Here is a 17,597-nt window from a genome sequence, read left to right as displayed (position 1 = left end):
AACAGTACAAATAGTTTCACCTGCACATAATACCATCATTTGTTGACTTCTCTTCCCTAAAACAATGCAAAAACACCCCTCAACAAATTGACAGTCAAATCTGGCTCAACGAGCGACCATTTTCCATGGCTATCTGATCAAAGATTTTGATCAGTAATCTCGAAGAGATGTTTTAATATTTGTTTGGAATGTATTTTACACTAATTCTGTGTGTGAAAGCCTACACAACATTGTCGTGACTCTACAATTGCAATTGGTGGATGAGGAAGAAAACCTTATAGAATAGTAATCATACATGCCATACATTTCAATCACCTGATCACTTGATTCAGGTCAACTTCTCAATCTGCAGATGCACAACCCAGATAGGCACTATGCAACCACATCAAATCATTCTATATTGTGAATATATAAATCTAACTATAAAACAAAAGCCCTGTTGTGGCTCCTAATATATTTCTATTACATACTATCATGTAAATCAAGTATGACAAAAGGTAACGTAACAAATTGCCTATAATCAAATACTGTATATACAATCTTCAAACGTAAACATGATAAATGCAAAGGCATATTCCAAAGGTATACAGTACAAATATAGGAGAAACACTAGCAAAGAGGGAGATATAGTAACACGTAGTGTGATGATATAGAATGGAGGCGATATCGTTTGAGCAACCTGGATTTGCCTTGTGTGGGGTTTTTGCTTTGCTTGTACTTGATGTTTCCACACATTTCTGATGTGGCACCTGCACGACAGTCATTCTTCCTCTCTCTCTCCAATATCCCCTCTTTCCTGCCAAGCACTCTGGTGTGTTGATCCTCTCTGCCTCCCTCCACCCCCCCTTCTATCTCTCACTTTCTCTCAGTACACACTCACGTTCCCCCACTCCACGAGGTACTGGACCTTCCCGTCTGGCGTTACTCGCCTCGCCAAAATCCTCACCCCGTCCCCGCCCCCCCAGCCCCTGACAGCTGACCCATCCCCCCCGCCCCCTCCCCCCACGCCGCCCGGATAGGAAGGGACATCACGCAGCAAGAGGGAGGGGCAGGGATCCAACTTCTGGCCAGGCTGGTGCTGCTGGTGGTGGTGGTTGTTGTGGTGGTGGTGGTTGTGATGGTGGGAGGATGACAGGGAAAAGGGGAGGCAGGGGGGCGGCACTCTACAAGGATCTTCCGCACTGAAGAGAGAGAGATTTATATTTCACGATTCATACTTTTTTCCATTGTCATCCAGGCACAGCTATGGTTTCCTCTCTAGATGTCTAGATTGAGGGTAGTCCCCAGAGAGCAGGAGGAGCTGTGGTTAACACTGACCTATAGTGATGCAGGGTTCTGGAGATGGCTGGGGCTCCGTTATAGGTGGGGTGATACAGGGCAAACATCCGCTTAGGTGGAGAGCTGTGGGAAAAGCAGGGACATAAAACAAAAAAAAACTGACAAAAAGCAACAATGCATGGATTTCCACTGACATACTGCCTAATACAAGCATTTCCTACACCCGCAATAACATCTGCTAAATACGTGTATGTGACCAATATAATTTAATTTGATTTGATAAGGGTAGCCTAAATCAATGAGGATGTAATGTAAAAAAACGGTAACAGTCTGTAAATACAGTACAATGCATTATTACTTGTTATACAGTATGTAAAGTGTAACCAACACAATAATAGCACCAACCCCAAATTCAGCTCCTCCTCCGACTTCCTGGAGTTGTAGAGGTTAGTTCCACCTACGTAGCCATGGCAACATGGCACAAGATCTATTGGGGTGGCTGGGACCGGGGGCGGACAAGGCTGGACACAGGAGAAACACTGATTAGCTAGTGTTTTGACGCCAAATCAGTGAATCCAATCACACAGACATGATACTTCAGTTCATGTCGTTATCTTTACAGAAGAATTCATACTGCTTGTGAATACATCTAAATAAAAACCAAGGTCTATTAACATACTGTATCAAATGATACATATCATTTAAAAAATTTAATTGCATTTCACTTTTAAAAAGGCCGGACGCTGGAACTTTGTCAGTACAAAAGGCTAGCCTTTCAACAAGGAAATATACACTACCATTCAAAAGTTTGGGGGGCACTTAGAAATGTCCTTGTTTTTGTCCATTAAAATAACATCAAATTGATCAGAAATACAGTGTAGACATTGTTAATATTGTAAATGACTATTGTAGCTGGAAACGGCTGATTTCTAATGGAATATCTACAGTTGAAGTCAGAAGTTTACATACACCTTAGCCAAATACATTTAAACTTCACAATTCCTGACACTTAATCCTAGTAAAAATTCCCTGCCTTAGGTCAGTTAGGATCACCACTATTTTTAGAATGTGAAAAGTCAGAATAATAGTAGAGAGAATTATTTATTTCAGCTTTTATTTCTTTCATCACATTCCCAGTGGGTCAGAGGTTTACATACACTCAATTAGTATTTGGTAGCATTGCCTTTATATTGTTTAACTTGGGTCAAACGTTTTGGGTAGCCTTCCATAAGCTTTCCACAATAAGTTGGGTGAATTTTGGCCCATTTCTCCTGACAGAGCTGGTGTAACTGAGTGAGGTTTGTAGGCCTCCTTGCTCGCACACGCTTTTTCAGTTATGCCCACAAATTGCCACTCCAATACCTTGACTTTGTTGTCCTTAGGCCATTTTGCCACAACTTTGGAAGTATGCTTGGGGTCATTGTCCATTTGGAAGACACATTTGCGACCAAGCTTTAACTTCCTGACGTCTTCAGATATTGCTTCAATATATCCACATAATTTCCCTTCCTCATGATGCCATCTATTTTGTGAAGTACACCAGTCCCTCCTGCAGAAAAGCACCCCCACAACATGATGCTGCCACCCCCGTTCTTCACGGTTGGGATGGTGTTCTTCGGCTTGCAAGCCTCTCCCTTTTCCCTCCAAACATAACGATGGTCCTTACGGCCAAACAGTTCTATTTTTGTTTCATCAGAAAAAAAGTACGATCTTTGTCCCCATGTGCAGTTGAAAACCGTAGTCTGTCTTTTTTATGGCGGTTTTGGAGCAGTGGCTTCTTTCTTGCTGAGCGGCCTTTCAGGTTATGTCGATATAGGACTCGTTTTACTGTGGATATAGATACTTGTGTACCTGTTTCCTCCAGCATCTTCACAAGGTCCTTTACTGTTGTTCTGGGATCGCACCAAAGTACGTTCATCTCTAGGAGACAGAACGCGTCTCCTTCCTGAGCGGTATGACGGCTGCGTGGTCCCATGGTGTTTATACTTGTGTATTATTGTTTGTACAGATGAACGTGGTACCTTCAGGCATTTGGAAATTGCTCCCAAGGATGAACCAGACTTGTGGAGGTCTCCAATTTTTTTCTGACGTCTTGGCTGATTTCTTTTGATTTTCCTATGATATCGAGCGAAGAGTCTCTGGGTTTAGGGTAGGCCTTGAAATACATCCACAGGTACACCTCCAATTGACTCAAATTATGTCAATTAGCCTATCAGAAGCTTCTAAAGCCATGACATTATTTTCTGGAATTTTCCAAGCTGTTTAAAGGCACAGTCAACTTAGTGTATGTAAACTTCTGACCCACTGGAATTGTGATAGAGTGAATTATAAGTTAAATAATCTGTCTGTAAACATTTGTTGGAAAAAGTACTTGTGTCATGTACAACGTAGAGGTCCTAACCGACTTGCCAAAACAATAGTTTGTTAACAAGAAATGTATGGAGTGGTTGAAAAACTAGTTTTAATGACTCCAACCTAAATGTATGTAAACTTCCAACTTCAACTGTACATAGGCGTACAGAGGCCCATTATCAACAACCATCACTCCTGTGTTCCAATGGCACGTTGTGTTAGCTAATCCAAATGTATCATTTTAAAAGGCTAATTGATCATTAGAAAACCCTTTTGCAATTATGTTATCACACCTGAAAACTGTTTGTCTGATTAAAGAAGCAATAAAACTGGCCTTCTTTAGACTAGTTGAGTATCTGGAGCATCAGCATTTGTGGGTTCGATTACAGGTTCAAAATGGCCAGAAACAAAGAACTTTCTTCTGAAACTCGTCAGTCTATTCTTGTTCTGAGAAATTAAGGCAATTCCATGTGAGAAATTGCCAAGAAACGGAAGATCTCATACAACGCTGTGTACTACTCCCATCACAGAACAGCGCAAACTGGCTGTAACCAGAATAGAAAGAGGAGTGGGAGGCCCCGGTGCACAACTGAGCAAGAGGACAAGTACATTAGAGTGTCTAGTTTGAGAAACAGATGCCTCACAAGTCCTCAACTGGCAGCTTCATTAAATAGTACCCGCAAAACACCAGTCTCAACGTCAACAGGGAAGAGGCAACCCTGGGATGCTGGTCTTCTAGGCAGAGTTGCAAGGAAAAAGCCATATCTCAGACTGGCCAATAAAAGAAAAGATTAAGATGGGAAAAAGAACACAGACACTGGACAGAGGAACTCTGCCTAGAAGGCCAGCATCGGAGTAGTCTAGAATGTCATTCGGGCCTAACCCGAACCATGAAAAACAGCCCCAGACCATTATTCCTCCTCCACCAAACTTTACAGTTGGCACTATGCATTGAGGCAGGTAGCGTTCTCCTGGAATCTGCCAAACCCAGATGAGTCCATCAGACAGCCAGATGGTGAAGTGTGATTCATCACTCCAGAGAACGCGTTTCCACTACTCCAGAATCAAATGACGGCAAGCTTTGTAACACTCCATCGGACGCTTGGCATTGCGAATGGTGATTTTCTCAGCCATGGAAACCCATTTCATGAAGCCCCCGTCGAACAGTTCTTGTGCCAACGCTGCTTCCAGAGGCATTTTGGAACTTGATAGTGAGTGTTGCAACTGAGGACAGACGATTTTACGCGCTACACGCTCCAGCACGTGGAGGTCCCGTTCTGTGAGCTTGTGGCCTACCACTTCGCGGCTGAGCCGTTGTTGCTCCTAGACGTTTCCACTTCACAATAACAGCACTTACAGTTGATCGGGGCTGCTCTACTTGAAAGTCACTGAGCTCTTAAGTAAGGCCATTCTACTGCCAATGTTTGTCTATGGAGATTGCATGGCTGTGTGATGTTCAGCAACAGGTGTGGCTGAAATAGCCATGTCCACATACTTATGTATATATAGTGTATATCTGTCACCTCCATTTCCTATGATAAGTAGATTCATATTGTGGAGACTGAGGTAGAATTTCTTACAGTGTGAGCTCGCTACCATAACAACAAAAGCATCAGTACTCTATCCCATCTATCATTTGCTTCCTCAGTTCTCAGCACACCCTCAGCTCTATCAACCTCCAATGCTGGACTGTGACCCACAACATGTACAGTAAATACAGCAGTGGTATACTAGCATTATCCCCTTACTAGCGTGCTGTCCCTTTAAATCGAGGTGCTCTGTCAATGCTGCACTGTCAAAGTGCCAGCGCCACCTGGCCAAACTGTAATCGACTGCAAAGTGCACTTGGAAGCGCTCCCAGATGCCGCATATCAGCGTACCTTCCCCTCTCACTTTCTCTGGGATAACCAACCTGCCCTAAGATGGCAGATGATTCATGTCCGCTCAGGATACAAGTCTGCTGGAAGTACTGCCCGCTGAAATACGAACAATCCATAACATTTATTGTCTCAGGATTAGGGAGCCAGCCTGAGCAGTAGTATAAAAGGATGTGTATTTTCTATTCATATTAAAAAATATATTTCTAAACCCGTGACCATAACATGTCGTCATACTCGATCGAGTCGTGAACCAGCTTCAATAGTGTATGAGGGGTAGGCTGGGCTTTGAAGAATATGTAAACAGACAACACTGGCTATAAGGATAATCTTTTCTCCACACACTGACTGACATGTCATTCCAATGCCAGGCAGCTCTTTGCTATGCAGTGAGGGGGCGGCTGGTGGCTGATCTCTCCCTTGACGCCTGGTTCGAGACAGAAGCACTGACCTGTGTCTCCATGATGCGCCGCTTTGATTTGCGTGACTCTGGCCCCACCGCTCTCCTCTGGCAGGGCAGTGACAATGGGCTGCTCCACACAACAACACAGAGACACAGTCAATAACTTGAGGAGTGGTGCAATGTTTTCACTTAGAAAACTACAGTACGAGTCAAAAGTTTGGACACACCTACTCATTCCAGGGTTTTTCTTTATTTTTACAATTTTACAATCCTCTGCTGCAGAGGATAAGTTAATTCGATTTAACTGCACCTCAGATTGCAGCCCAAATAAATGCTTCACAGAGTTCAAGTAACAAATCAAAATCAAATCTAATTTATTTATATAGCCCTTCGTACATCAGCTGATATCTCAAAGTGCTGTACAGAAACCCAGCCTAAAACCCCAAACAGCAAGCAATGCAGGTGTAACAGCCATCTCAACATCAACTGTTCAGAGGAGACTGCATGAATCAAGCCTTCATGGTCAAATTGCTGCAAAGAAACCACTACTTAAGGACATCAATAAGAATATGAGAATTTGTTGGGCTAAGAAACAAGAGCAATGGACATTAGACCGGTGGAAATCTGTCCTTTGGTCTGATGAGTCCAAATTTGAGATTTTTGGTTCCAACCGCCGTGTCTTTGTGAGACGCAGAGTAGGTGAACGGATGATCTTCGCATGTGTGGTTCCCAGTGTGAAGCATGGAGGAGGTGTGATGATGCTTTGCTGGTGACACTGTGTGATTTATTTAGAATTCAAGGCACACTTAACCAGCATGGCTACTACAGCAATATGCTATCCCATCTGGTTTGTGCTTAGTGGGACTATTATTTGTTTTTCAACAGGACAATGACCCAACACACTTCCAGATTGTGTAAGGGCTTTTGACCAAGAAGGAGAGTGATGGAGTGCTGCATCAGATGACCTGGACTCCACAATCACCCGACCTCAACCCAATTGAGATGGTGTGGGATGAGTTGGACCGTGGAGTGAAGGAAAAGCAGCCAACAAGTGCTCAGCATATGTGGGAACACCTTCAAGGCTGTTGGAAAAGCATTCCAGGTGAAGCTGGTTGAGAGAATGCCAAGAGTGTGCAAAGCTGTCATCAAGGCAAAGGGTGGCTACTTTAAAGAATCTCAAATATTTAAAAAATGTAACACTTTTTTGGTTACTGCCTGATTCCATGTGTTATTTCATAGTTTTAATGTCTTCACTATTATTTTACAATGTAGAAAATAGTACAAATAAAGAAATACCCTTGAATGAGTAGGTGTGCCTGAACTTTTGGTATAAATGTGGTCTTTTTTATTTTAAGCCTATAGAGAATGAAAGAGAAGATGGTGTTGAGAACATTTAGCAAGATGATCAATATCCACATGCGAATGCGCACAAGCATGTATGCCCACACACACACACACACACACTATAGATGATGTATTTATTGATACAAATATTAGTTATAAACATATTCACCAGAGTAAAATAAGTGAGTCCTTCCCGTCATGATTTAATGAGGCACACAGGCGCCTGTTTAGTTAGGAACAGTTGTTCCTATCCAGCTGGAAGGACCACCGTCTACAAGGTGCCGCTCTTTTTCACTATTGTAAATGTGTAATTAATTACTAGAATGAATGTATCCATATAAGGAGTTGAGTCCTGAGGCTTGTGTTTGTGATGAGAGAATAATAAATCACAGAAGTTGTCCTTACTCTGACCTTCTCCTTTGGGTGATGTTGATGGGCGGGTCAGTGATGAGGGGAGACGAATCAGAGGTCAGGGGAGGCGGAGCTCGGACCTGGAGCCCAAAAAGACACTTCTTCTTCTTGATCTCTTTACCAGAGACAAACCTGGATGACATCACAGAGAAAAAGACTTTCAAAACTTGTAGACAACAACTTTGTAAAGTCCGGTCATCGTTCTTTTTAAAACAAGTTTGCATTATTGTCCATGTTTTCTTCTCGTTCTCTATTGATAATATCAAAAAGTTAAGAAACAATTAACTAACTGTATTTTCTTTAACCAAATGTACAATTCCAGAAGCAACGCTATCATAAATCTGGTCACGCATAGCTGTGGCTTCTGTTTATTCTTCGCATCATATGCAGACTCTCACCTGTCTTTGTTGGAGTTCAAAGCGTTGAGCAGATTGTGGCAGCGATCTTGCCTTGGTGTGTCAGAGAGCTGGGGGACAGGGAGGAATGAAAATCAGGAGTTTGATTAACGCTGTGGATGGTAGCCTGAAACAAATGGTAGCCTGAAACACATTTAGAGACACATTGACATTCATTGGCGAAAGGTAAACATTTCCATGGATAACGTAGTTAGTTACTAATGTGATTTGTGAACAGTTCATTAAAAAAGGGTATGACTGATTTAAATGCAACTGCAGTACCTGGGAGCCACATAAAATACAAATGATATTTACCATTTAAAATGTGCTAAATAACAATGGCAAGTAGCTAATGAAATCAAAGCACATAATTACCACATGACTGCTAACCAATGACGCTAGCTAACACTTTCACATCGTTTCATCATAGCACGTAAGTGAGGAAATGTTTATACCGAGCCTAGAAGCAAAGAGTCCCAATTCTCATTGGCAAACGACATGATTTCATGGTCGAAATCAAAGTATTTTCTCTTGCAGCACAAGGAGAGGTGGTAGAGCACCAAATGGGCCAAATCTACCCTGTATTTACAACAAACACACCAGGAAAAGACGCAGTTAGTTCAGAATTTATCACATCACAAAGCTTTTCATTACATTATTGAGTAAGAGGAATTAACATATTGTAACCCACACGACTCAATAAACCTGTCAGAAGAAACTGGTTTTCAAGAGTGTTTCAGTGTGATAATCCCTGCAGTTTAAATGATGTATTCTTCTCTTAGCAGATACTGTATAGCTTTACCAGCTCATGGGTAGCCGTTGAATTGTCTCTGGTCCGCTTGCACAGACTGAGCACTGGAACTCATAAAACCTTTCAGAAAGAAATAGAACACAGATGATTCTATTTTTGTCTGTGATTGACCAGAAATAAAAGTCAGTGGAAACATAACATAGCACATGGTTGCTAGTGTCAGCAAATTCTTCCCAGTTTCCATCACCTGTTTAGCAGATGTAACAACCCAGCACATTCTACCTCACCATCAATCTCAAACATTACTTTCCTATGCAGAAACAAAGACTAATATAATAAATATATCATGGGCATTAAACCAGTAGGATAATACAAATGGTTAATGTGACAATAATGGTGTAATGGACTGGACTAATTTGAATTCATTTTAAACTACTACCACATTACATTGGACACCAGAGAGGCAGAATAACAACACTACACTGCTATTAGCAATTAACACTAACAGCATTAGCCCTACCACTGCCAGTTTTATAACCTCTCTGTTATGGTTTGACAATGGCAATGCAAAAAAGCAGTACAAGGTTATAGATAACAATACTCTGTCTCACCTGTCTCCATATAACAACGGCTTGGTCAGACACTGTGTGCAAGCTTCATGAAACCACTGACCACAACTTCCACACTGCAACATTTTCAAGTTCCACCTGCAGTTGATAAATAAAAACATTAACCACACTCCCCAATGGCTTAAACATAGCTAACATCTGGTGGCCACCTGACAAGAGTACAGTATATTATGTATTTTTCAAGAGGCTGCAATACTCTACTGAAAAACACATTATGTCTTGACAGTAGAGCTATATAATGGTGAAAAGGACATACAGGGTTCAAACATGAATATTCTATTTGTTTTTGTTGGTAAGGAAAATGAATAGTAAAGCTTATTGACCAATACATGTGCTAAACACTAATTATAAAATGTTATTATTAAGTGATAATGCCCGAGAAGCCGGTGTTAGGAGGATATATTGGTATGGGTGTTGTTAGAACCGAGTCAAAGTCGAGGGCCGGCAAACCGTGTCAATATATTCTCCGAACACCGACTTTGAGGACATTATTATTATATTATTATTATTATACAACGGGTTAACAACATACTCAAATAATGATTGACATATTTTCATTATAAACGTTATTTGGATTAATGTATTCATACCATTTCTTCCTTCCACAAGATATAGTCCCGACACAAATCTAGGGTTGCTACCCAAGCCGGCTGGTAATTCGTTCGGTTGCCAAAGACGCGACCCAGTCGCTCAGTCTTTTTGTTCTGTATCTATGGATGCGACCCAGTTGTTTGTTCTAAATGTTCCATTGAAATACTGACTTGCAACGTTGTTATCCCTTGCTTGCTGGCTAGCTAACTACGGCTAACTTACAGTCATGTCAAACAGTACAGCAGGAATAACAGCAAAGTAGCTGCATTTGCGTTTGTTTAAGCTGTTTTCTAGTGACATTTATTTGGATACATACATAACAATGAGCTAATGAGGCGCGATTTTGCCTGACAGAAAATGTGCTCTCTCTTTAGGACACTGTTGTTCAGAGGAGCTAGCCAACAACACAGCTAACACAATCACTTCAAACTGAAGATGGAAAAACAGCAAACTAGCTGCACTTTGTTTCATTTGACCTGTTTTCGATTGATAGTTATTTGTATATATCCATACAAATTATGCTGATTCATGATTTCAACTGGCTGAGAAAAGCTGCCTTCCTGTCTGTCTCATCCCGACTCCCTACACGTTCATTAATATGGGACAGCTGGAGATCCAATTTGAATATTGAAACAATGTTGCAAATGTCGGAGACAGACACCAATGTTTTTACATCTCCGCTGTTAAAAACTAAATGTTAGTCTGAAAGAAATGTGAGATAATGTCTAGATGCTTTTTATAGTGGAGATCAGTGGATTGCGCAGTCAGATGGAACAGAGTAAATAGGCATTTTAACGTCATAGATTTAGCTGGTGGTAACTTGTGGAATAGACACCATCTGGAATGCGGTTTTAACCAATCAGCATTCATGATTAGACCCACCCGTTGTATAACATAATATATCTACTGAGGGCATCTGTTAGAAGCTATAAATTGTCACTCACTCTCCAGGTCCGGCACAGTAGCAGTAACACTGCTGCTGGTTGGTCAGATGCTGTGGGTCCCAGTCTAAAGATGACAGCTGATAGGGCAGCCGAAGTTTCATGATTTGCATGAGCCGGGCAAACCGTCCTCGTTTGATGGCTCCCCCTCTCTGAAAGACAATTTTGACAAATCGATTCACTACAGCGACCTCTCCACTCACGGTCATGTCAGTACATTCAAGATAGATGACATTGGATGGGAACTATCCAGAAAAATCAATTCATCTCATTTTATTGTAGGTCAGCTAAGTGAGATAATATCTTGAGAAAAGTCAGGTCAATGAGATATGGACATTGACCGATGGACAATTAGCCCTTAACCACAGTGCTCCCTCATCTAACACCTACAGTACAGAATTGGAGCATACATGAATTACTGACCATAATCACGATAATACAGTATAATCTTGAAAAGAATCTGCATTGACGAACTGGTCAGATGTCCAGGCACAATAATACAGAGTTGTAACATTTCTGTGGTATCCTTCAGATATATCCATTGACAACACTGTTTAACACAACACTGGTATTGAAATTGCTTTCTCAGGATAGATCAAAAAAATGTTACAAGTCTGAAATGGATATTTTCCCTGAGCCAAGAGGCAGTGTATGAAACAGAAAGATTAGCAGTCTAACCTTGGTCGCCACTGCAAAGACACATTGCCGACATATCCAAGAATTGCTGTCAGCTTCCGGCTCAATGGACGGAGTGTGGCACTCAGGATGATAACCTGTTATGGAATGGAGAGTGTTTATTGTAATTCACATGCTGAGTATATGTTACTGACGGAGAACCTTTCCTTGTCTCTTTTCATGAAATATTATACACTGAGTATACAAAACATTAGGAACTGCAACGCTGCTGGGTTTTAAACGCTCAACAGTTTCCCGTGTGTATCAAGAATGGTCCACCACCCAAAGGACATCCAGCCAACTTGACACAACTCTGGGAAGTATTGGAGTCAACATAGGCCAGCATCTATGTGGGACGCTTTCGACACCTTGTAGAGTCCATTTCCCCTGACAACTGAGGCTGTTCTGAGGGCAAAAGGGGTGCAACTCAGTATTAGGAAGGTGTTCCTAATGTTTTGTACACTCAGTGTATATTATCTGGTAGAAAACCTGAAGAAAAAAAATAGATGGCATTGTTTTTTTTCTTTATTTCAATTAGTTGTGCCTATCCGTCATAAGTTATTATTTGAAAATACCTCTATGAATAGTACATAACATGCTGTGTTTTCTTACCGTGACGACATTTAAGACAATTGATGAGAGGTTCTTTAAGAGGCGGGGCATCACAGACACAGCAAACCTCTTCCACTCCAACTGAGACTTAAGCGAGAGAGAAAAGGAGTATCAGAGAGAGGGGGAGAAAGAGAGAGATCACTCAACAGTGTTAATTTATGTATATTGATTCATTTCCTTGCCACTTCATTGATTTCAATGTCTCCTGCACCCTTTCAGATTTCACTCCTTTTGACATGCGGATATTTGGCTGTGCTTCCCTTCACTTTACACTAACTACGTGGGGGCGCCATTTCCCTATGGAGTCATTACACTAATAAATTCATAAATACACCAATTACACCTAAAAGTACCCCATCAGAATTGCCAACATTTCCAGGGAATGTTGTATTTCAACCTTGACTAAAGACTTTAATTGCACAACATTCTTTTGAACTACAATGCATCGGAATGAAGAGAGAGCATCAAATTAAGAACAAACTTTTCAAAGCTGAGAGAAACATCAAAAAACATTTTATGAATTTCTTTAAACTCCCTGAGGTGAATCAAGGTAAGGTAAACGTAAAGATCATTAAAATATGATAATGGAGAATCCTCAATTAGCCCCCTAGCTATAGAAAGGGTAGATATGAATGAAATAGTTTTATCCACATTTTAGGGGATAATACTTTGATTCAAAAGTAAGTCCACAGTGCCCAAAAAACCTCCGTTAAATGTTTTGAGTTAACTGAGGAAAACAAGAGTAAGTTGTAAGTCTTACAAGAATGAATGTCTTTTCTTAGAACCCAGAATTCCGAGTTGTCCTCAAATCTCACCAGACAACACTGCTTGACTCCATCTACCTGAGGAGAGGGATGGAAAGAGAGTGGAATTGTTCACTCAAACCTAAATAGAATACTTTCCAACCGCACGCACGCACGCACACACACACACACACACACACACACACACACACACACACACACACACACACACTTACTCTTTTCACATTACCGAGGTACAGTAGTCCATCACTCCATCGAGCTAACACATCATCCCCTTCACTTACTCCCCCCATCCTGAAGAGAAGTGAGAGAGAGAGATAAAGAAGGAGTGAGGGAGAGGAGGGGGCTCATGTGAAATGGAAATCCGATTTATTCACTGAATACTTTGCTGCCATTGCTGACAGAGGTTTATGGCCTTATCATTCCATAGGCACTTGGCTGGAGTGGATAAGGGGTTACATTCTCACAAACCCAGCATAGCCACAGTCAGAATCCAGCAGATTTAATGATGAGTGTAAGTGCCCATGCATGGAGCAGGACAAACCATTATGACACAACACATGTGAGAAAATGCATTCACCACTGCATGATGACTGCACTGTAGTTTGATTGTAACACTGTACGCCTCTATACTTTGCTTTCTCATGCACTTCTGTGTTGTATCCTCTTTGAAAATCTAAAACGACAAACTTGAATAGAAAGGAATCGCTGTAGCCTATGGACATAATCTCTGCACATCCAGCGGTTGTTCCAGTGCAGGCACTCAAGTCAAAGAGACACATGATACACAATAGCATTTTCAGATCAATAAAAATTAACATAGACAGTGTTGCTGGAGGAACAGAGAGCCATTGCTACCTGTCAAGTCGAACTCCTCTCCGTTGGGGTCACAGCGATTCCTGTGCCGGCTTGACATGAAATATTTTATCTCTTCTGTTTTCCTCTCGTCTCAATTACTGCCCGGTTGGATGTGAAGCCTACGTGTGTGCCAAAGTGGATGTGCATGTATGTGTCTGTGCCAAGCGCGTATGTCAGTCAAGTCGTCAGTGAGACACCGTCGGTACGTCCGTCTTTCTCTCTGTCTGTCTGTCCTCCGCGACGTCGTTTCGTCATGTTCCCTTGCCTTTGCTCTCTTTTCTCCACCTATTGATGCTATTAAGCGTGTTTGTCAGAGCAGCACGAGAATCAACCCGCGAGAGACGCCATCATCCCTGCCTCTTTCTCGACCGACTTGTTGTGACGCAGACATAAAACACCGAGAGATAGAGTGGGAGGGAGATAGGGGGGACCGGGGCAACGGCGGCGGGAACACCTTAACATCCGAAGAAATTACCTCTAAACCGTTATGACAAGGAAAGCTGTGTTTTCTGAAGAATTAGCTAAATTGTGCTAAAAGCCAATTAAAAATCAGCCAACGACGTTAGTCGCTGGAGTTTATGTGGCCAATTAGTGGAAGTTTTACATACCTCATTAATTGGTACCTCCCAAAGAAGTGTGCTGCAAGTTTGGAGTCCTGGAGAAAGTTTTAAAAGGGCCAGTGGAAGCTGCGCTCACACGTGTTATTCACCTTTTTTTACCATTCAGTAAATTTCACCATAAATAGTTTCCTTGCTATAGTCAGCATTTTTCTTTTCTTCCAGCTAAAATAAACTATAATCATAGTGTAATCATAAATTATCTAATTTCTTAATATTACTACACATTTGTATTATATAGCCTAGGCTGCAATATACAATATGTATAATAAACATTGTGATTGTTTATATAAAGTTATTTGTGCAGTCTTTGTGGTCCTCTTGCCAGATAAGCCTATTTTCAGGTTTTGGACACTATACAAAGTTAGCCTAAGTAATTAAGGATAATTAAGGCTTGGATTAGAACTTGTCACTGTCATCAAAGGGAATTGTTGAATGTGATTTACAATAGTCTATAGTTGTCCTATACATTTCCTCTTAATACACATATTGTGTGTGAAATATTGATTATCTATGATCAATCATCTATTCTTTACTGCTCAATAATCTATGCATATGCTCAATAATGTCATCACCACTTGTCACTGCTCACTATCAACATGAATATCACTGGTCACACAAGCTTTCATTTCTCACAACAACTGGGTGATAACATAACATGGTAATAACCAATGTCAGAATGAGTAACAATTTGACTTATTTACCATTGGTTAATTATGAGCCCTAGAAATTGGACACATGTTCATGTATATAATTTATGAACGGCAGATTAAAGGGCATTTTAAAGTGTCATACCATAATTTAGCAATTCTATGAGTAGGCAACATAGCCTATAATTGAATAGTCAAAACAACAAGTGATGAGGTGTTTCTTATATGTTATTTGTATCATGAGATTATATGTATTTGTTCATTTGCTTGTTTTTGTCATATGAATATATCAAGCATATGGTAATATTGTGCTCAAAATGGCCACTGGCATTTCTGAAGGATGACAATGAGTTCCTCATTGGCAACACTAGATGGCGAGCACACTACACCTTCTAATGCACTGCTCTGTCAGTAGTGTAGTGGGAGGCTAATAAAAATGCAGTGGTGGCATTTAGCTGAACTACAGTTCAGTTCACATAACTGTGTGATGAAAGAGATGTTTGGAATGTATCATTAGCATTTGGATGAGGGTCGCTTTGAATAATGGCAAAACGGAATTATGCTTCTAGCAGTCTCACAGCAAGATTCACTATTTACCAAGAAAGGATAGTGAGCCCATTAGCCCAACTTTAGTATCATCACAGAAGAGAAAAATGACCCCTAGTCATGTTAATACGGGGCTTGTGCAGGGGTCATAAGGTTGACAACTTGACGCATTTCATGTGCTCTCCCTTTTGGAATAAAGATGCCTCTCACACACACAGCCGGGGCTTTGTGAGCAGTTCTGTCATGAGACAGGGCGGAGGGGAAGCAGACAGTCATGAGCTTCTGATAAAAACTAGGCAACACTCAATGTGGCTAGTGTCCATAGAAGCGTTTAATTAAGAATATTAGAGTAAACTTTCAGAGATAGAAGGAAACAAGCACCATTAATAGGATATTGTGCTATTACATCCAGGGGCGTCATGGACAATGTTCCCTCTAATTGAGCACTGAGCAAATTTCAGGTCCGCTGAGCGCAAACTTGAACATTGTTAAAATGTACGATGAACCCTGAGGCTGTACCCGCTTTAAGTTACCGTTTTAACTGTGGCCAAGTAGGCTACTGTGGCTATTTGATTATAATGTAGGCCTACCAGAGTGGCCTACCATCAAAAACAATGAAGAAAAAGCATCCCATAATATATTAACATGGAAATAACTGTTTAATCATTCAGTCTACAGTAGCAGCCAATGTATGCTGTTCAATGTAGGCCTACATTCCATGAGACTTTTGAGAGAAAAAACATACAGGGCGTGACATTAACCTGTTTATCCACTTGTCCTTCAGACAAGGAGGTGACTGAAAATGTTGTTGTGTTGTTTGATGCAAGAAACCACTTTACAAAATAAAAAGCATTATTATTCCCATACCGTTATTACAGAGAATCAGACAAATTATGCTACCCTCTGCCTATTAGCTACTTAGCTTATTCAAGAAAGCATCAAAATAAAACACTGCCCCTTTAAGACAAAAAAATAGCTGTTTGCCTGACTAGCTATTCAAAGACGTTTAGAATTGTACACAATCGCTCCCCTATTTCTGACTACAAATGATCTATAACTGGGCTAACTCATTAACTAGCAAAGGATATTAACAAAATGTGCACACATGGCTTACATGCAACTCTCGCCTTGATCTCAAAACAAGCGCATCTACTCACAATCGCTCATGCTGTAAACACAGTTCAGTTCAACGTAAATGGCACAGATCCATCTTTGGAATTGTCTATTTGCATATAGGCCTACTGCAGCTCTGATTGGTTATGCCGCACAGGTTTGTTTAGAGTACGGGCTGAGTCATGCGTTTCAATGCAATATAATCCTACTCCGATGCGGTCGTGCCTACAACAAAATCTCTTGCATATTTAGTTTTGCATACTAAGTCTTGCATGATTCGTTTTGTTTCGGTATGTTGCATTAAAAGTGGCTAATATTGCGTTGATTCAATCACCATTGCCACAGTAAAGGGAAACATTAATAGTGTTAACTAACAGGGAAAACTCTAGAAAGTTGAGTGAAGTTCAATCTCATGCTTCTCTCCATGGGATGATATATCTTCTGCCTGCGTGGCAGTCTCAGGGATGCTTCAAGCCTGCACACACGCAGCTTAGAGGGAACTTTGGTCATGAACCCATTATTAGAGAGGGGGGTTGTTCGAACACCTGAAACATTTTTTTCCTGCAATCTAGAGCCATAATAATTATGACTATGTTAAAAATATATTTTTCTGCATAGGTTATCTAAATATACCTCTTTATCTGTTCAATTGTTATTTTAATGAATGATGATCATTGATTCTTCAAGACCTTTTATACCTTAGGAGTTTAGTACAACTACCACACTGGTATCATCATAGCCCTAAATATGCTTCTCTGCATCTCCATTAAAATCTGGGTAAAAGATTGAA

General features: G+C 40.9%; 1 protein-coding gene across 1 annotated transcript; it reads right to left on the bottom strand.

Moving 5' to 3' along the window:
- Positions 1 to 865: 865 nt before the first annotated feature.
- LOC120031615 (PHD finger protein 1-like) lies at positions 866 to 14,236 on the bottom strand. The gene is made up of 15 exons (XM_038977420.1): positions 13,882 to 14,236; positions 13,239 to 13,317; positions 13,020 to 13,101; positions 12,260 to 12,346; positions 11,651 to 11,745; positions 10,976 to 11,124; positions 9,423 to 9,518; positions 8,863 to 8,931; positions 8,516 to 8,639; positions 8,064 to 8,131; positions 7,666 to 7,797; positions 5,959 to 6,037; positions 1,684 to 1,799; positions 1,318 to 1,401; positions 866 to 1,181 (listed from the first exon to the last, which is right to left on the bottom strand). Exons 2-15 carry the CDS (start codon positions 13,314 to 13,316, stop codon positions 866 to 868), a joined length of 1,575 nt encoding a protein of 524 aa, XP_038833348.1. The 5' UTR covers position 13,317; positions 13,882 to 14,236.
- Between the last annotated feature and the right edge of the window lie 3,361 nt (positions 14,237 to 17,597).

The sequence above is a fragment of the Salvelinus namaycush genome, chromosome 37 (genome assembly GCF_016432855.1).
Source record: "Salvelinus namaycush isolate Seneca chromosome 37, SaNama_1.0, whole genome shotgun sequence".
In the NCBI taxonomy this organism is placed as follows: domain Eukaryota; kingdom Metazoa; phylum Chordata; class Actinopteri; order Salmoniformes; family Salmonidae; genus Salvelinus; species Salvelinus namaycush.
The sequence above is the reverse complement of the archived record's forward strand: the minus strand, read 5'-3'. Positions and strand labels throughout refer to the sequence as shown.